The sequence below is a fragment of the Limulus polyphemus genome, unplaced genomic scaffold (genome assembly GCF_000517525.1).
Source record: "Limulus polyphemus unplaced genomic scaffold, Limulus_polyphemus-2.1.2 Scaffold480, whole genome shotgun sequence".
Taxonomy (NCBI): domain Eukaryota; kingdom Metazoa; phylum Arthropoda; class Merostomata; order Xiphosura; family Limulidae; genus Limulus; species Limulus polyphemus.
This window is the reverse complement of record NW_013666090.1, coordinates 231,973-254,409: the sequence shown is the minus strand read 5'-3', so window position 1 is coordinate 254,409 and position 22,437 is coordinate 231,973. Positions and strand designations below refer to the sequence as shown.

General features: G+C 35.1%; 1 protein-coding gene across 3 annotated transcripts in view; it reads right to left on the bottom strand.

Annotated features, from left to right (window-relative positions):
* The window catches only part of LOC106458526 (BRCA1-associated RING domain protein 1-like), an 82,754-nt gene that overhangs the window by 28,124 nt on the left and 32,193 nt on the right, over window positions 1–22,437 (bottom strand). For all 3 annotated transcript variants that reach the window (XM_022384769.1, XM_022384767.1, XM_022384768.1), the window contains 2 exons: window positions 20,530–20,610; window positions 8,979–9,151 (listed from right to left, as the gene is read on the bottom strand). In XM_022384769.1, coding sequence (XP_022240477.1) covers window positions 8,979–9,151; window positions 20,530–20,610 — 254 coding nt within the window. The remainder of the gene's footprint in view (window positions 1–8,978; window positions 9,152–20,529; window positions 20,611–22,437) is intronic.

Here is a 22,437-nt window from a genome sequence, read left to right as displayed (position 1 = left end):
CAAAATTGGTTTGGAGATTCATTAGGTCCATTAGGGATACGCACAAATTTTCAGTTTTGCATTTTGTGGTTTATATAAGTGTTTTCACATTTTTTACCACAACTTTTCCCCCTGTTGATGGATTTTCACCAAATTTGTCATGGAGGTTTATTGGGTCCATGGGAAGCTACATGCAAACTTACAGTTTCACATTTTTTGTTTTGTAGTTTTTATGGGCATTTTTGCATTTTTTACAATTACATATAAGGAAAGCAACTTGTCATGTCCTAAGATAACCTTTCATTAATCATGAATTTATATAACTTCTGTCCAGGGGATGAGCACCCCATCTAGTAAATAATATAGTATAAGACATCAAAGAGAACTATTGACAATTTATAAGAGAGGATGTAACAGGTAGGCATGGCAAGTGGGTCTGATTTTATAACTTATGACTCTGTAAACAAATAAGATTGAAGGTTATAAGAATAAGACTTTGCCTTAGTAATATCTATATTATAAGTAATTTACATTAACTTCAATACTTCAGAGAGGGGTGGTAAATAAATTAGATAAGAAAGAGTACCTAGAGAACAAATGTCAATTCTCATACTTAGGGAGAATGAAGTCTTTTTAAAATATTTCCTTATAAATTCAAGAACTTAAAACTTATACAATATTAAAATTTGATTTGTTAACTAAATACTGGTGCCAAGTTTATTCATATACAATGGCAATAAAGTAGTTTAATTACATTTTGAATGCAACTCTCTAAAAGGTCGTGACATACACACTTTGACCTAGCTGTAGTGAGAGGATTGATAATGCATTTAGTAAATTAGTCCCACATTTTCACCAAAGTGCCATTGCAACAGAAGCTCTACAAGACAAGTAACAAAAAATGAGCCTTCCATAACACAAACTCATCCAATACTGCAAAACAAGAAGGAACTTGGTGTATACTATATTTGTATGGCTGGTAGAAAAGTGGTGTGCTATTTTGTCAGACCACATTGTTACAAAATTGAATTATATCCATATTTTAGTTTTAAGATGAAAACCAAACACATTATGCTTGCTTTGGAATTACTGCTGCATTTCTAGTAAATCTTATTGTTAGGAGTGTTATTGATGTTCACTTGCAGCTAACTGAAAACAGTACAAACTCACCAAAGTTATAATTTTCTTACACTGAAAATATATTTCTGATAAGTACTTGCCACCCCTCACAGAAATAGCTATTCTCATTCAGTGCTGCCTTCTATATATAAAAACAAAAATTTTGTATGCCATGAGCCTTGAGCTCCAACGTAAGGTAAGTACCTACTGGAAACATATTTTCAGTATAGGAAACTTATAACTTCCAATACAGAACATTACCTTCACTCACAGAAATAGCTAGAATCCCACACTGAATATGTGGAGGGACCAGTGCGAGGGAAAAACAAAAAAGCATTCCTAGAAAGCTTTCGAAAAACGTAATAAAAGAGTAGATCCTTGCATTACAGAATGATACACAGGAGATCAGGTATACTCTTCATCCAATATGGAAAGAAGTGTCACAGACATGGGAGGAAAATGGAAGGAAAGAAGAATGGTTGGATAGTGATCTGAGCCACAATATACTGGAATCTCAACCCCATAGAGTACATTAATGTGGATGAGAGTAAAAGAATGTGCTCCTAGGTATAGAGTGGCTAGAACATGATGGGCCATACACAGCAAGTTGACTGCATCCGAAACCCAGCCATCAGGAAGTAACATCTACACAGGGGTAGGATGAGGATCATACCATCGGCAAGTAAAATACAATCCAAAACCCAGCTATCTGGTGGGGAAAGAAAGAAAACCATACCATCTTCACCTCAAATTCAGCAGAACGGAGGGACTCTCGTACCCCCAATATGTGAAAAGGACACATGATAGCAATGTGATAAATTGTTTGATTGGTCCGGAAACCTGACATCTGGATGATCAACATAATAACGATGTCTCTGTAATGAAAACTAACCCATTCAAAATCATCCAACAGGAAATGCCCCCAGCACTATAACATCTTCGGTATAGGAAAATCATCAAGGGATAGCGTAAGAGTAAGAACGATATTAATCTGTAAGTTTTACCACTGTGACCCACAACATGGATGGAGGGAACAAGAATTTAATTAAGTGAGGAACAGACAGACATATAAATACATGTGTGAGGACTTATGTTGATTAGTTCAGCTCTGAATCCAAAACTCATCCACTGGGAACTGGCATTCATGTAGGGGGTAGGACGAGGGATTCAAATCGAAGGGGTGAACTGCAATTATGACAGCTCACTCCAAAGCTATAACATACCCTCGGATAAACCTGTACAGAGATGGAGCATCAGATTGGAGGCTATCTCATCATCTACACCAGCAGAAGACCACTGCATTACTCTCAACTGAATGGTTTTAATTTTATTTGTATCTTATATCAATATCACATTCAGGAAGATGCCTTTACAGCCCACCGCCCCCAGTGACTTGGAACTGAAAAGTGGTAAAGACTCCCATATTCCACTGGAAGAAAAAGGGGGAGAATCCGGAGGCAAAGTATGGCAGTAAAGAACCACATTGACATCCCAATCTGAAAGGACTGCATGCCAGGATTGACGGCGATTCCAGAAAGAATGCAATAATTCGGAAAGGATAAGAGGCAAAACTTAACAGTATCTGGAAAAATGAAAAGTGTGGAATAAGGCAGCCTGATAACCTGTGATCAAGGAGACAAAAACCCCTGATCAAACAGCCAAGTGAAGACATCCTTAAGATGAGGAACAGTAGGTCGAGCAGAAGAAAACCCTTGACCTAAAGACCAATGGTGGAAAACATTCCATTTGCATTGATAAACATCACTAAAGGAAGGGCAAATGGAACAAGCTAAAAAAGAAGCGACCCACAAGGAGAAACCAGATCTCCTTGCCATGGATTAGATAAAAACCAGGTGTGAAGACAGAGGATATGAAGGGCCAGATGAAACATCAGTGACTGAGGTTGACATAGAAGGGATGGAGTAAGAGGAAAAGGTAATGGAGGGGCAGATTTTAGCAGGAGCAGCCAGAGAAACCACGTTTGTGCTGATCAGTAAGTTGCTATCAGAAGGACTTGAAACAGAGTGAAGTGTATAAACGAAATCATCCTGTGAAGATGATGGATGGGAAGATATGCATACAGGTATTTGTTGATTTAATCTTGACTAAATGCATCAACAGCAAGAGCAAGCAGATGAGAAACCGCAGAACAAAACATGGGTAACTTGGTATTATGAGATGTAGCACATCCAGGTGAAGAGTACCTCACTGAAGACATAGACACTGGAAAAAAAGATAATCGAGAGACCACTCTGTAGGATAAACTTTGTTGGAACAAGAAAGACAATCTGCAACAAGATTGGATGCACCTGGAACATAGCACTCAAGGAAACAAATACAGAAAAGTGTCACCAAGGGCGAACAAAGTGGGTCCATCAAGCCCCCACTGGATTGGAACCCTCCAAGTAGTCACCAGTACTGTTGGCTACATATCCATCTGCTTTGAATAATACAATGACAGGAGGAACCCTTGGAGGTAGAAATAGGTAAGGGCTGGGAAACAGTAACAGGGGGCTTGTCTAGGCTCTGAATGAGAAAAACGAACCACCAAAGAAGAAAAGGTCGTTTGTTTTCTCACTGACTCCAAATGAGATTCCAAAGTCACAGGGATATTACCGAAAATACACCACTGTAGAAAGTTTACATTCTCTTAAATTGGAAATGTATTTCCAATAATACTTACCTTCTCTCACACTTACAGCTATTACTTGACTGCCAGATTTTCTTCCTTTGGCCATCTAAGCATTGATTCTGATTTTTTCTTGCTTTTTCCAGTCTTTTATACCACATTTAATTGCCCTTGGAAATATTTGTCTTGTCACACTCTCAACCTACGTCAATGCGCCCTCTCTCCTGGTACTGTATATAAGCACATCATTCAGATAATTCAATGACGAGGAACCCACTTTGAGACTAATAATGGCTGGAGCAAATGGTAAGAGCTGTACCTGATGATGACAAAACCTTGTCGAAATGTTGTACATTTGCTATTATGTTAAACTTATATTAAAGTTTTTCTTCATTACCCATTCAAGCCATCTCCTGCCATTATCATTCAGATAATGTTATCCCTATTTCGAAATTGACTCAATTCCAGTCTCTAACATCGATTCTTAGCTGGGAGGAAGGGCGGGAGAATGAAAAGAGGTAAGTATTATTGGAAATGCATTTTCGATTTAAGAAAATATGAACTTCCACAACATATTTACCTCCCCTCACACTTACAGCTAGAATCCCACATTGATAGGATGGAGGGGCCAGTGAAGGCATTGTTCATGCAGAAAGCATCTGAATAGATCATGGGTATGTCAATAGAAGATTGGCACCCTAGTGGGGAAACTGCATTGCATCCAGATCAGATATGCTCTTCACCCAGAACTTAATATGTGTATTGTGGGTGGAATTTTGCATGATTTGTCATTACTACTGGCCAGGCCCCAACCACATAGCTAAGGTTCCACTGCTTGGGGTTGGAATTATAAGGCCACGGTCCTTGTATCCCACATTGGTGGCTAGGGCAATTGGACCATAATATATATATATAAATATGAGTTGATCCCAACCTGTAGCCATAGAGTGATGCATTCCAAGCCACCAGAAGGTAAGTAACACTGAAGTGGACAAACCTTCTCCTCAACCTGAAGAAGTACAAAAGGCAATACTCCAGGCTCAAAATCATGGTCCAGCATAGTACAGTAATATCAATCGGTCAGCCTCTAGGTGGTCTTATGGAACTCCTCATTTCTACAGAGTCTATTACAACCTAGGTAAAGTATATTGAATTAGTGGTTGCTAGTACAGAATTGGTTTGATAAAAGCACACCTGTTTGGGCAACACTCGCCAGAGAGTGGGATCCTGTGAAAACAAGGTAAGGGACCCTGAAAGGTAGCACTGAAAATATTCACCCCTCTGTATAATCTAGTCAAAATGGTTAAGATGAAGATACTGCCAGATCATGCAAGTAATGTGAGATGAAGGTAGTGGGAGAGGTCCACATATCACTTTGCATAATGTCCTCCAGTGGGCAATTCAAACAGGCTGCTAAGGACATAGAAATGTGAAAAGTCTGATTAGACATGATTCCCAGAATATTCCTCACCTTCAAAGAGAGCCCAGAATAAAAAGTCGTTATCTTGCATCTCTAAATACATTAGCATGAGCAACAAAACTTTCAATCCTCACTGAACATGACAACATTTGAAATCTGATCAGTCATAAAAGTGAGAAATACGGATAAGATGAATTGTGAAACGGATTTATCCCCTTCTCTGTCTGAGAATGTCTTGGGTAAGAATAACTGTTCTGAGGACATAGGTAGAATGATAAAATGGTCTGTGACAAATAGCACAAACCACCCTGACTGGCAATGTCTGTAGGTCAGCAGCAACAGAAAAGAAACCTTCAGGTCAAGGTGATACATAGCATATGAGAATCAGGTCACCAACTATTGTTGAAAAGGGGCATGTAATGTAACCTTAATATACCAGTTAGGTAATTGGAATGGTTATTAGGGACAAAGGACCCAAAGCGACTCCAGGAATGTCGGGAGTACTGGGGACTCAAAGAATAATAAATGGTGGTTGATAAGACCATCTTATACAGGGTGATTGTGAAAGATGAAAAAATCCCTGCCAAACAGCCAAGTCAAAGACGAGTTATGGTTGGCACTTCCGATGGAAGTGGGTAAAAATCTCTCAATACACCATTGCTATTATGCATGTCATTTCCATTGAGAAATGACAATCACAGGACAAAGCAGCAAAAACTGACACAGACACATGGCGATCCTAGAAATTAAACCCCCGATGCTGTGCAAAAGACTGCATAACCTCTTATGCTTGATGCTCGAACTTCTGGTTAGCCGAGTGTACCATATCAGATCATACCTGCCTCCACAGAGATTGCTGAAAAAGAAGTGAGAGAGGTGGACACTCCCAAAGGTACTGCACAAGAAGAAACCAGGATGTAACTACCAATCTGTTGCTATCAACAGGACCAGACAATGAACTGGAACAAATCATACCTTGGGTAACATGAATTGGAGGGAAGGCCTAGAGTTGTAATCCCCTGCATGAGCATGAAGGTGAGGTATTGGAGACCAATTTGCTAGTAGCCGGGTGTTCCAATGAGAGACCAAACTCCCAATCAGAGATGCAAAATGAGAGCCAATCCAACAGAACCATGCAATGCAGCATCTATTCTGTTGGAAGAATCTGTTTGGGTTGAGACAATTGATCTGCTACCACAGTCAACACCCATGGAACTTGGCAAGCTAGTGGGATGATATATGAGTGGTCCAGAGAAAGGAGGTCCAAGATTCAAAAACAAAGACCACTGGACCAAGTGCTCCTTGTTTTCGAGAAACAGAAGATACCACAGAATTGTCAGAGTGAAGCCTGACGATTGTCCCCTTAATAAGCCCAGACTATGAGGCATTGTCTTTTGAAGAGCAAGAAGAACTAAAACATTGTCATCTGTGCATAGACCCTGGAATTCCTGACTGTTTATATATGCACCCCATCCCTGAAGCGAGGCATTCGTGAAGATATGGAACTCTGGACGAGGTGGTGGCAGAGGAACCTATACCTTAGTAGTGTCCCAATTTAACAACCCCCTTGAGATCAAGGAATGACCCTGACTAAGGAAACTGGGGAATCCAGTGAATCAATGCTTATGATCCCTTGGTCACATAAAGACCATTAAAAGGATCTCTTATGATCTCGTTCAAAAGGCATGAGGGATTCAAGTGATGCTCACATATTCCCAGAAGAGAAAGAACCATCCATGCAGTAGGAGAAGGAAAGGTAAGAGTCGGGCTTCCTGTTCCAGAGTGTGGAGCTGGACAGGGAGTCATCTGAGTCCAACTGAGAAACTTGATGAGGAAATACAAAATACTCATACGGGTGACATATTGAAGTGGAGCAAGAATAGATATCTCAACTCTGAGAATGAGGCCTGTTTTGATTGTTTCTGAAAGTACAATCTGGGTGTGATGTTCTGACAATTGAGGAGATGGTACCAGCAGTAACAACTCATCTATGGAATGATGTGTGCACAGTGCTATGGAATGGAGGCAATGAGAAAAAATTTGTACAACTCGGCAGAACCCATGTGAAGCAGATGCTAGTCAGAGGGTAAAAACTCTGTGGTACCTGACTCTTGTGCACAAAAATGCATATAGAGGTGGGATAGACAGGAGCCACCTACAACGAACTTGGACATCCACAATCCAATAAAAAATGTCAACTCATATTGAGGAATGAGTAACTGGTGAACCTTAGAAAATCTAGGCATTGAAATAGATGAGAAAGATTAATGACTGGACACAAATTTCCTGTCTTCTTAGGCCCAACAACTGATGTGAATAAAACCCCAGAAGTACAAGCACAACTCCCTCACTACTCCCAGGTTAATTAAACTCTGATAGCCCTAGAACTAAATACCAATACCCCAAGTATCTGCAATAGATAGAAACTCTACAGGTAGGGTGGATAATAGTGGTGAAGATGTGAACTAAATGACTAATCCTGACTCAAGGACCTGCAGTGCTCCTGGATCCATGGTTAAAGTTATCAAATGTCCAGAAGTTCTCCAAGCCAATCTCCCACAGACTCCAAAGGTATACAATAAACACCGATGCCACTGGCGGAAATCTAGCCAAACTGTGAAACCCTTAGTTAGAGACAGAATCTATTCTGGGTACCAATGTACTGAGAAACTCATGTCGGGACCCTCAAGTAGGGGCGGCACTATGACTACCTGTAGGAGACAATGAAATTCAAGATGCCAACATCAACAGGGATAAATGTAGATGCCAACAATTGAACAAATGTGCATGCAAACAATGGTTCCAGCTCGTCATTATAGAAGTTGGTGATCCTGAGTGTTCCAACAAAGTGAAGTATAAGTAAAACAAAACATTAGAGTTTAGAGTTGTAAGTCCACAGACTTACCGTGTCCCACTAGGGGACATTAATTTATTCAGGTTAACTACAAACTATGCCTTAGAACCCCTAAACTCAAGGAGCAGAAGTATTATTTGAGAGTTGAAATATGTTTCCACCTGGCAGTGGTAAGCTAAATCATGAAGTTCAGACAACATGTTGTATAAGGCTTAACTGTCCCTTCACGTAACTGAGAATTAACTTCCCTGCATGAACCACAATGTCCTTGGATAAAGTGAAAACTAAATAATCGCTCTCACCTTTCAGCCATCAGTTAAGGTGCAGGCTCAAAAGCAACTGGGGAAAGACCCAAAACATCACACTTTTGATGAATCATCTGAAGAAAACAAATAAAAGGCAGTTTATACCAAAGTCACCTTCTTTTTGTTTGGCACTTTGTATGGCACTTTCTAAAAACTCAAAATACCTCATCTTTAACTTTTCATAAATAATGCCCATTCTCAGGATTGTGGAATGACCAATAGTTAAGCTCCAGTTTTTCTTATGGTAATTTCAGTTTTAGGATCTCCTGTATACAAGTTCGAACCCATAATCTCTTGCACCCCAGGCAAGTGCTATACCAAATGAGCTAAAGGGTTAATCCACTAGTAATTGATAGACACCATTTAAAACTCAATCTAACACACAGCTACATAAGCTTCAATTCTTTCATCCACTTCAATGATCACCTGTACTCTTTCACACTTTTCTCCAAAAAATAAAGATTTATTTTAATTCTGACTCCAACACCATTGCCTTATCTCCTTTAATCCACCTCAAACAAATCACTACGCTTGTTTTCCTACATACTAGCTCCTCAAATGTCTAGTCCTTGCAGAGTTATTGTAAAAGTTATAATCTAAACATACCATGACCTACATTTATAGGGATAAAAATACATATATATATATATATATATATATCACTTTTTTTACCTGGCATGTATGTCAGCTCCTCTAGTTACTAGTAGTTCAACAATCTCCAAACGCATATTGTTCACAGAATCATGAAGAGGAGTGTCATTGTCTAATCCTGGAACATTGATGAATGCCCCATGATCAAGCAGCACTTCAACAATCTGTTTATGTCCATGATTGCAAGCTTCATGCTGAAAATAAATTTTACTTAAATTTTCTTTGATATCAACTTTTCTGCAAATGAAAAATTTTTAGATACAAAATATCATCAAAATATTCTCTTTTAATTTAATTTTTGTAAACCATTCTGTCAAAAGTTTGGTACTGTACAAGCATACAAATATATATATGAGATCAGAGTTGGACACACAAAATGGTGAAAATGTAAAGCATGCTATTTGCAATCCGAAAATTTATATATATATATATATATGCCAAGTAAGATATATATGTTTAAGAAATTGAAATTTTATGGTATTTAGAGTCAACATGGAAGTTTAGTGTAATGGTAGGCATGTATATCAGCATGCCTACTTGAATCATTTTGTTTGTATACAGTATATGTGTGGACTAAATGTAATTCCACTATAACAAAGTTATACATCATGTTAGTTAAAAGTTTGCATGATATCAGTACATATTTAATTGCTTTGCCACTATTCAAATTATTATGAATAAATGAAATGACCATGACATCCAGAAAATCTTTAGTCACAGAAATTGTAAGCTCCTGATGAAGGCGTAAAGCTGAAACATTGAGCAAATAAAACAACTTTGAACAATTCTTTGGAATTCATGGTTGTTTCATTTTTTCATAATTATGTGTACTCTACTTCAAATCAACATTACATATTCAAATTATTACTGCTTTCTGCCAAAATGGTTATAGCCATTGCACACTGAACATAACATACATGATGTTGTATATAAATAAAATACATAAACCTAGTACAATTCAATCTGTGTTCCTAGAATGGTGGAAAGATGGATCAGTAAGATCCACAAGGTATTTGATTGCAAGCATCATGCTCTGTATCTAAAGCCAGTCATCTAGGTATTGTTAAATAGCAAAACAAGGTGCTAATGTTGAATAAAAGGGATTAGTGCAAAAACAACTACAGTGTTTAAAACAATACTTTCTGAAACGTTATTTTAAAAACATTTGTATACAACATATGCTGTACAGGGGATAGCAAAAATAACAATTTAACCCCAACTAGCTTAGCAAATATACAGAATTTGGTTATATATTCAGCTTTAAAAGTATGAGGTATTTTATTGTATAACTAACGTAGATCAATCTGCCAGTAATAACAAAAACTGTAAAAAATAAGTTTCAGTAAGATGAAGTCTAACATTCAAGCATATTCTATTACAATATGTGCTGCATTTGATTAAACTGAGTTAGCCAACAGGCAATATATATACATATTGTGTGTGTGTGTGTGTGTGTGTGTGTGTGTGTCAGAAACAACCTTTTCATATTAATGATAAGTGAAAAAGCAAAAACAAATAATTACATATCTATCTAATCTTAAAAAACATCAGGAACTAAGTTTACATGTTCAGAATTATTTGAGAAATATTCATAACCACAGTCATAAGGCTCCAATGGTAAACATAATAAGAAATTTTTGTATTAATACTACTTTTAAGTAGATATTTATATATGTATAACAGATTTTCTGACAAGCTAATTTCAGGGCTAATCTAAACTCCCATCATTCCTGTTAATCATCTCATGATGTCACATTCAGGAAACTTGTTAATAGGAATTTCCAACCAGAAAAAGATATTTTTTTTCAATAACCTTGTTTCTCATGTCAGCACATGCTCTAAATGCTATCAGCCAACAATCTTCCTCAAAGATTATCATTCTATTGGAAAACAAACTAGGTGTAGTGATGATGGAATAGTGCACAGGTATCTAACCAAAATTCATTTATGATAAAAATGTTAAATTGAAATACATTAACTTTATTCTCTGTGTATTTTAGATAGAGTACCCACGCAGAAATGAAAGTAGGACCTTTAAGTGAAATGAAAACAGTATCCTTTTTATATTGGTAAAAAGAGTACTTACTGAAGATCAAAGCTTAGTGCAATTACCAATAAAAAAAATGGCCAGACTGGTTCAAATGGGTTTCTTGACCAAAATAAACAATACTATTAATAACTGCTTCATGATGAACCAGAAGTTCAATAGTCTATTTATGTCCAGCATTTAAAATCAGATGATGATGGAGTACAAGTGAGCAGTCCTCATCAAAGTCAGCCACATCTAGTCACAAAGGGACACATACATAAACAGATAGAAGTGGAACAAGCAAAGTTATTGGATTAATTGATATAAGACTTAAGGAGGTAAGTGAACTCACCTAATTAGGCTTCTTATTTAAGATGTATAATCATCATCATCATAGATTTAGCTATTAACATAAAATATCCTTCAGAGAATAATGAGCCACAGATATTAGAGACAGCAGCATGTCAAAGCTGATGAGATTTAATGTGGAATTCTCTTCACAGATTACCATTAAATAAACTTCGTGTATGAAGCTTCTACTACAGCTTATTCATGAGTGTGACAAAATACACAGAAACATTAGTTCCAGGAAAATAATCCACATGTACTCAAAAGTAACCAATCACCCAAAAAAGATATAGCAATCTACCTGAATCAGAATGATTCACAAAACATGAGAAGGAAGAAAAAATAAAATGGGGAAACAAATGACCTTTTCCAATTAATAGCTACATTTATCTGAAGAAAGAATAATCAGGATAAAAAATAAACCAGTCCAAAGAAAATAAAAGACAAACTAATGACCAGATACAATGACACATTGGACTAAAGGAGAGGAAAGCTTATAATTCAGGGATATCAAAAAGACATCAATAATGTAACAACTGATCTGATCTTAAAGACAAATGGGTGTAAAGACAACTCTGTGAGAAGAACCATCTCCCTCTGTGAAAGACAATCTACTAGGAAATTCATAACACTTAAATATCAACAGAATGGATTCATACTAAAAGTAACAACAAAGGTTTAAAAACAGAGAACCATGGAAAAATTACCTTTCTGTTTATTTATGCAAAATAAAATGATAGAGCTGTACAAATACATAAAAAAACCATCCAAGAAAAAGAGACACAAAAAGCAAATAATTCTTAATGAGCAAATCATAATTTTAGAAATTAAGTATATGAAGTGGATTTTACATGAAACAACATTCCAAACATTCAGTAGTTGACCATAACTATGCCCCAGCTTGTGGCACAAGTATTTGTCAAGAGATGAACATCCACAGCAAGGGGGAAAAAGAAAGCCCCCAATGATGTATTGGTGTGGTCATACTATCACTGGAAGATAAGATTAATCAGGGAAGTGAGACAGTCTAAAGATTTTTTATGATGGCTGGACACAGATCCATTACAAAAGACAGTTATGAGCATGGCCTATGGCACAAATCCTCAATTATATCTTGCAAAAAAAACCATTTAATTATAATGACAGAAAGCCACAAGCCATGGAAAGGGTATTAATATTAGGTTGTCAAGAAATTAATGTCGCATTTTGGAACACTTGCATTACCCCCCCCAAAGAACATGCATCACGTATAATAGTTAAACGAACCGCCTAAACGTCACGTTAGTGTAGCCTATATAATGTGTAAAGTTTAGTATATTCTAATCCCTTATAGTGATGGCACACAACGAGATACACATTCGGCAAGTAATGCTGTTTAAATACAAGAAGGGAAACAATGCCTCTATAACCACAAAGAATATCAAAGAAGTTTATGGAAATGTTTTGAATGTTCGTAAGTGTCAATGATGGTTCAGCCAATTTTGTTCAGGTGACTTTAGTCTTAAAAACTGTGATGGCTGGGGCTAACATGTTGGAATTGATATTGATGCTCAGAAAACGCTTGTTGAATCTAACCCATAGCAACACACTCGTGAAATGGCCCTCAAATTGCATGTCTCTCATGTAACAACACATAAACATCTAAGGAATTTGGTAACAACTCCACAAAGAAGGTGTTTGGGTGCCTCACGAACTCTCTGATGATCATTGTTTCCAACGTGTGAATGTTGCTTCGTCTCTTCTGGCACATAATCCGCATGAACTATTTTTGGACAGAGTTGTCATCGGTGATGAAAAATGGATTCTCTATGTGAATATTAAATGCCAAAAACAATGGCTCAGTCCTAGACAAAAACCACTTTCGACCTCAAAACCTGGACTCCATCAGCAGAAAGTGATGCTTTGAATTTGGTGGGACATCAAAGGAATAATTCATTTTGAACTCCTCAATCCATACCAAACTGTCAATGCAGAGATCTATAGTTGGAACGGTTAAATCAAGCCCTTCATCAGAAACGTCCTTCACTTGTCAATCGGAAAGGTGTTCTTCTCCATGACAATGCACATCTACATGTGGCACGTTTGATGTAATACAAGATTATGGAGTTGGGGTGGGAAGTTCTCCCCCACCCACCATATTCTCCAGATATGGCACCATCCAACTACCATCTTTTTTGATTGATGTAACACCATCTTAATGGGAAAATGTATGCAAATGTGGAAGGTGTTAAAGAGGACATCAACATGTTTTTTGCTTCAAAACCAAGAGATTTCTTTAATCATGGCATTAACAACCTGATTGTAAGATGGAAAAGCCTCATCGATAAGAATGGAAACTATTTCATTTAATAAATGTTTTGTTTTGATATACAAGTTATTCGGGTTTTTTCATCTAAAAAAAGCAACATTAATTTCTTGACAGCCTAATAGTATAATTAAACAGCTTTCAATAATAACCAAGAAAAATATCACTTTGGGAAGGAAATGCAACTCTACAAATAGCTAGCTTATCCCACATTTAATCATGGAATACAAGCAAAACCTTTCATAAACTGTTCTCATACATCATTTAATAAACAGAACTGAATAAAAACCCTATAACCTGAGCACTTTCGAAAGGTGAACCATTCTTCTTCAGGGGCTTATTGGGAATTGGAGGTCTAGATTTTCCAGGAAGTCAACTGTCACCAAAAGATGCTGAGCTTCTTAAGCCATAAGAGGAATAGATAGAACCACAAGAACTGCTGATCAAACTACTGTAAATCAGCAGTGAGCACAAGCAAATACTGCATTCATAGAAATCACAAGATGAACAATGAATTCATAAGAATGAGATCTGGGAAACTTCATACATTATGACAAATGAATAGCTTTATTAAGAGTCATGTGAGAAACATGGAGAAACCTTTTCTTTTGGCCATTTTTAGAAAAAGAGCTAGTCACTCTTATAAAAGTGTAATTCTACACCTAACATATCAATCCAGCAGCTACTCAGAACCAGAGAAAAACTTGAGTAATTGCCAGGTTGATCAAAAGTGCAAGAAACTGGTATACAAAATTCCTGTGCACAAATTACAAGTGATGAAGAAAGTGTCGATGAAGTGAAGTTTAAGGAAAGCATCTGAGATGTAGAACTCCGTCACCCAATAATCAATTTTGAAAACAAGATTGCAGTTCTTTTAAAAACTAAAACTATTAGTTTTCTATTTCCTTTTTTTTGTTTCTTACCCTACAACTCAGTAGATAACCCTAACATATTTTAATTTCCATTACCCATATTACTCCTTGCTAAAATTTTCAAAGATGTGGTTTTGATCCATCAAGAACCTGCAAGTTGCTCTGAGATGGTGCTTTTCTAGACTGCTCATTCACTAAACAACTGTGTCCTATCTCACATCTAAAAGGACATCAGTAGTTCATTTAAATTTAGTGATACAAAGAAAATATGTAAATGAAATCTAAAACCTCTTGATCTCACCAAAATCTTTCTAGGATTCTCAGATAAAGGAAAAGATACCAGAACCTGTAAAATAGGAGGGAGGAACTAAAACATGAAACATACTCAATACAATAAAACAGAAAAAATCCTAATGTCTTGTAAAAAGCAAAGTTCACAGGTACAAAAAGAATAAAGCTATCCTTCACCTATTTTGAGCTTGGAAGGGGAACAACCATAGAGAGATTATAGTGTAAGAAGTCTAGATTGTCAACTCTTTGAAAACAACATTCCAAACACCATGAGAATTTAGAAGGGAAATAAAGAGAGTGTAAAAAAGTTCTATGGGAATCAGAGTTAGAAGTAGTAGAACTATTCAAACTAGACTCAAAAAGGTGTCTAGCCACACACACACAAAAAGGATAAGGCTAGTACCTTTAACTGAAGAGGGGCTAATCTGCTATTCTTGTAAATGGTATTCAGAGAATTGCATATGAGACAGAAAAACATTTTAGGCCGGTATATCTCAAATACACTAAAACCAAGTTACACTGTTAATCAGAGCAGACAACAGCCAGGTTTCAGATGAATGAGACAATAGACACCTCTAGTGAGAAGAATAATAAGAAAAAAAAAACTTGGGCTGACAGTAGAAGGCTTCTGACATTAACTGAAGACAACTGGTGAAGAACCAAGGCTAAAAAGGCCCATAGCCAATGAACAATGGATCCAAAGGTGAAATAGGCCAAAACTTAGATATAAAATTCAAAAACTTGAGGGACAAAATAAATTAAAATAAAAGCCATCTATAAATTTACCTGAAAAGGTGGAGATAAATTAGCTTGAAAATCTTTTGTCAAAGTACAAAAATCAGATTCAAGGTCTAGAGAAAAGCTCTCAGCAACAACCTCAGAAAGACCAAAAAGCTGTGTGTGCTACAAAAACAGTGAAGCAATATTACAGAAAAAGAAACCAATTCCAAAAAAAATTACTTCAACAGGGTCCTATGGAGAAACAAAAACAGAAATGCCATTTGAAGAGGCAAAAGTCTTAGCAGATAAGCAGATGCTGAAGGATTATTAGAAGAGAAATTGAAAGTTTTGGCCACAGCATAATTGGAAAAAAAAAATTATAAATGGCTGTCACTATCATCAAAATACAACTAAATAAGAAAAAACTAAAAATACTACACAATAATGTTGTCAAAGATAAAATAACAATCTAGTATCAGCAAGTGTTGACTGTAGCTTTGTGTAAGTTGCTAAGATAAATAAAGTTATTGGATGAAGGAAGATTCCTTACAGATGAAGGTTCCCATGAGCTTAATGTAATATCACAAGATATTAAACAACAGTGATCAGTTAGACCTAAAGTGACAGTCAGCTATTATAGATATAGAGTTTAATCTATTTGAATACATGTTTTAAACTGACCAAGCAATTTTTTGTATAGTAATAATGACAAAGAACATTAAACTCACTATAATAGGTAGAAAAGGACTATAAAGCTTTTTTGACAATCTTTATTAAAATCATCATACAACTTTGATTTAACAATATGTCTAAATAAAACTCCAGTATAATATTGAAAATAAATAATTAAATGAAACACTATTAAAAATTGCCTCTGAATGGTTAGAGACCAAAAAAAAGTAATCTCCACAGAAAAGTAATTGCTTCACATATTTAATATAATCTTTTAGAACATATATATATATATATTTCTAAATCACATTTACATTTAAAATGGAGCAATAGCAGAATTTTTCTGTAATATATATAATATGTTACCATATGAGTTTTTTGACAAAGCCAAAACAATTATTATTATTGCTAGCAACAATTTTTCAAGACTTTTCAAAGACAACTGATCTGGAAATATTTAATGTATGTTGAAAAGTATTTAAGGAAAGTTTCCTCATCACTGTTTAAGAAACTAACAATTCACAATATTACTCAGGCTAGTTACCTTCATTACTACAATGTATTAATTCATCATTTTTACTGTGTTTCATTGCTTTTAGAGATGAAATGCATGTCACACTTATTTTATTTTTAAACTTTAAAAGCAGTCAGTACAGTATATTCAGTAAGAAAGAGAATGTTATTTCTGTAGGCTAAACATTAGGTAACAACAAACAAACATAAAATATGATTGTAAAAATTTTCAAATTTTATCCTTGCATAATTAGTAAAGAATATATCTTTATTTCGGTATATTCAGGTAAATTTCTCACAAATTCTTGCAGATTCTTTTACATAGTTAATGACATTCTTACAAGCTGAATTTACAATAATTCTATATTGCACTAATTCTTGAGCTTAAAAAGATATTACATGTCACAAAACTTGTTTTGTAAGATGATATTTGTTTGGCATTGTCCATAAATCATGACATCCCGGAGTGAAGCCAAATTCATTTTGAAGAGTGGTATAGGGACCTATATTAATATAGGTTAGAGATCTATAGAAATGGTCACTGATTTATGTAATCTGACTTAACAGTGTGGTAGAGTCATTATACTGATTCCTGTTTTTGTCCTGTTCAAGTTTAAGAAACCATTCTCTCTCTCTGCCCTAACAGCCAAATGTCTATGTGATGAATTTATAAGCTAGCAGTATTAGGTAAAATCCCAACAATACTTTGTTGTATGAATAAAATTTATTGTTTTATTTAACTCTTGTTTTTGCTTGTTTTGCTTTGCTATGTATAGGTATTTTATTATCTACATAACATTTCCATCTTGCTGTACTTATATTTCTTGCTCTTCTGTTGGTCACCAATCTACATGAATACCACAGATAAAGTTATTAAGTTACATTCTGGTGCTAAGATCAAATGATTTGTTTATTGTAGTTGATTTTTAAAGTGCTTCTTTTTACATTTGACACTTTGGTGCTGCAAAGTTCTTTAGGACCATGTAGAACTCTGAGAAGGAAGCTGTGACTGAGAGTGCCAAAAGAAGTAGGAGAGGCCTTCTCCAGTGCCAAGAATTTTTGCAAGACATAGTGACAGCTGTATTTGTATCTTGGATCTGTTCTCGGTTGCCAGGTGACTAAAGAAAACCATGGTTGCTACTGCAAGACCTTTACTTGCTGATTACCATCAGTTGCTAGAGTATAAAGTGACAAAGATGGGACATGGTGGCTACAAAAAATCTTAAGGTTCCAAGAACTGCAAGGTTCTCCATACCCTTCAGTATTGGGGGTGAAATAGCTTTGAATGTCAAATTATGAGGATGAATCTTTAAAATCTGAGGGTGAGCAATTAAATTATTGGAATGACAAAATTAGTGGCAATGTTGATGCCCCCCTGTAACAATTATGCCTTGCCTTCATATCACAGTAATACCCTGTTAGTTTTGGATCTGTACAATGTGTGTTGATGTTTGTGACATTGTGATATACTCTAATGAGCATTCACTTTGAAACTAGTAAAATAAGTGTTTATGTAATAATTACAAGTTCATGTGGATATCCTTCAGTTAAATAATCATTCATCTTCAAAGGTGCAAGAAGTAACAGTTCATAGTCAATTATTGACTGTCTTACATACAAGGTGTTTGATAATCCAATTAAAGTCATGCTTCTTTTGATTGCAAGTTGTTTAGATATGATGATTGGACTAATCAGAGGTTACAAATTAACAGGTCACCTGCTTGACAGCTTATCCATAAGTATGCAAATCAATTCAATAGCATTCTCTCATTTTATTGATAGTTGCATGAATATGGTCTTTGCACAGACATGAAACCACATAATACCCATGAGGCCAGCTACTGCTCAAACCACTTTGTTATGTATGCAACATAAATGCACCTTACATCTACCTCTTAATAATTTCCATACACTAATGTGTCCATATTATGAGATTTTTGTGTATGAGCATGAATCTGTGACAGAAATACTCAGGGTTCAGGATTATCACAAAAAACAACTAGAACAGTATCTTATAGATCCTTGGGCATTTTATAACTGGTGCAAGCATTGTCAGGCACTGGTTGGAGTCATTAATAACCAAGAAGAGTGATGAAAAAAAAGTTCACCACAAAATGTCATGATACAATCAATCAGAGGATCTTTGGGCCAGTCAGGAATCTTCCTGACCAGCAAACAAATTAATGATTAAGATTTTATAGAAAATAAAACTGTTGATAAGTAACTAGAATATTTAATGATACAATCATCTAATAGTACCTGATCTGAAATTTCAGTTACAACTGAATGTAGCGGATTACTGTAATAAACCATGACAAATCTAAAATTTGTTAAAGTTCTTCTTGTAGTTTTGAATCTGTAAATCTGTAAGCCTAGCATCCAGATATTTCATAGATGAAAAATTTACTAAAAAGAATAATCATTCTCTAGCTAATAGCTTTTAAACTTTATAGGTTTAACTAATAAAAATCATTCATTTATTCTAAACAAAATGTGCTTCCAAACTAGAATTAATATGCACTCTGAATAACCATGCGAGTAGCATTTTGGATTATTGTGGGTTTTAATATCAGAGAGAAGAGTAAAGTTTATTACTCTGAATTTACAATAGTTTGATATATTTTTAGCTACTTATTTTTAGATAGCAGAAAATATAACTTCATTGTTGTGTTATTTTAAGAATGATAAATATCATTGTTTGAAAATACAATTGTTAGGGTTATTTCAGTGTATATTGCTAGCATTAAACAACAAAAGTTTTATTTTGATTTTGATTTGCTGGGAAAATTGAATATCATACGAGCAGAACAAGAAGCTATTATTACCTGAGGTTTAAGTTGGAAAGCTGCCTCTGATTTTATGGTTTCACAAAACATATTTAATAAATACAAAAACCTAATGTAAGTTTTTCATTTTTTACTTTGGTGAAGATGCCTACCCTGTATCCTACTCATGTATTAGGTATGTCTTTAAATGGAAAAATATCTTCAGTACATATCACAGGACATTACATGATCCTCTTGATTAATGCACTCAAGGCAACATTTGTTTTCCCATTGAATTTATGTTTTAATTTTGAGGGCTGTCTCTCCACTATTTGCTGTACTGTAGATACTTGTTACTTTTGTGTTTGACATCAGTTTTTATGAATTCTACACATCAAATATTGAGGATGTAGTCAAACAAATATCACTATCAAAGTAATACCTATTAAGCATTATGCATGTTTTCTGTTATACAGTGAACTTCAATCTTATTAGCTAAATAAAATACTAGTGTAGTACTAAGAATCCAATTGCATGCAACTGCTGTAAGAGCACAAATTGTGTAGTCTTCCTAGTTACTGTTTGATTTTTAATGGAGATGTAGTTCTGTGAAGCAATAGTGTAAAGTTGCTTTCCAAATAGAACAATATATGTTTCAAAGTTTTAATCACAAAGAATGTCCTAAAGAAGAATGAAAAACTTGAAATCACAGAGTAGTAGCAGGTCAGAATATATTCATAAATGAGAAAGGCTGTTCATTTGAACTTCTCAACTGCAAGTATTATATGAATGGAAATACAGGGTTTGGCATTACCATTATGCAAATAAATATCTTAAAATTACAGCTGGACACTGAATTATTAACAATAATTTGTTCACTACAATTTATGGATATCCAGCATATGGGAAAGAAATCCTATATCTTTCTAAACACAGTTTCTACAGATTAACTTAAAGCCCACTACTAAAATCATTTCTCATCTAAACAGAACAGCTAAAAAAAACTTGACATAAACCTCACACAGGTAAAAATTCAACTCTTAGAAATAATTCTTACCAATGGAGTCCACCCTGCATTATCCTTGACATTAGGATTAACACCATCTGCAAGAAGTTCTCTGACTCTACTAATGTTTCCCTAAATTGAAAGAAAAATAATAAAAAAATTGTGTACAATTTTTATGTACTTAATTTTACAAAATAACTCTTTGTTTCTTTAATATGTATTAAATTATAAAGAAATATGATACTACTGAAAATGCACCATGTAAGTAAACAGGATTTTACACAAAAACCTGTAATACATTGTTTTGATAAAATAGCATACGTTCTTTACAATTCATTGACATGTTAATTGTAGTTATAAGTTTAGTATTATTTTGATAAAACTTTTATTATTCACTTAAAAACTTGTGTTAACCTTTTATAGCTAAAGAAAAAAATTAAAATACATATGTAATATGAGAAAAAGTGTGATAGTATGTATTATAATTTCATCCATTACACATTTTGCATGTGCATTTTCAAGTTATTTTTGAGTACTGAAATAATTGCTTAAGAGCAAATGTATTGGTATTACAAATGTCTGAAGAACAACCCGTCAACAAAATTATCATTGACTAAATGGCATAGAAGACTTAACAAATGTCAGATAATCAAATAAGGTAATAAAAACTTTCAATACCAATAAACAAGCAGGATGATCAAATGAGGTTATGAGGAAATTCAAACATCATGCACACATTTAATTGAAAGTAACATTCCAGCCTGTAATATTGAATATGAAGGGCCAGCATTTTTGTATGGGACAGATGCTGTTAAATCAGCAAGTTGACAGGATGTGGATGACATCTAGGGCATAGTAGATAAAATATCACATACCATGTCTGGATGGAGTTTATAGTTGAAGAAATAATGAAATCATAATGATAAATTCAAGCTCTACAGAGTAGATGTGCAGGCTAGAAAAACATGCACAGGCAGGGGATCAAACGACCTGGAATTCAAGACATACCAGAGATACAGAGAAGGACGTGTCAAATTCCAAGAAAACTGAAGAAGTTAAATTCACATATTGTAGTTATGATTTTGCTTTAGAGAACATCTTGTCTGGCAAACATAAAAGCCCATGCACAGAGTTCTTACCAGAACAAGACAGCAGTATCAGAATAGTTTAGGATTAGAGTTTAGACTTCTTTCAGCAAAGGAAATCCTTCACCAAAGATATCCATGCTGACAGAGGGTGGAAACCATCTCTACTCAAGCTTTATTGATTTACAAGAATTTCTAGAAGAATATCTGAATATAAAAAGTGAAACTTAAATGTATAACTATTAAATAAATAGGACTAATTGTATGTTTTACTTCTGTGATATATTCAATATTTGTTTCTGTGCTACCTAGTCTCTGAGTGAATTACTTATTCTTTATGTACATTACCTTGAGTTGATGGCTTGTGAGCCTTATCCATGACTGCACACAAAATATCCTGGTATAAAATAAAGTTATTTGTAACCAGTGTGCAGTCAAACCCAACAACAAATCGCCCCATTACAAATTGGCACAGTGAACCAGGATTTTGGGTTAACCAACGACAGGTTGTAAAGAATAAGGAACAGAAGTTGAAATATTATTTAAGTGAGTTAGTATATGTAGATAAGTAAGAAGTAGTAAAAGAAGTAAATATGTCGATAGCTACTGGGAGAATTAAAACTGAAGAATGTGTATAACCTAGAACTGATAAGCTGCCACAAGAGCCCCATTAGTTCTACTAGAACAGCATGCTGCTGCTATGCTATTATTTTGTGGTGAAGTCAATGAAGATGTTGAAAAGTTTTACTCGGTTAATGAAGCGGCCAGAATATCAGGTAGGACAGATACACAAAAAAAGTAGATATCCTGAAATTATAAACAGACGGAGAAGCAAAGTACTACATTTGAGCTTATGGCAAACTTAGAGACACTA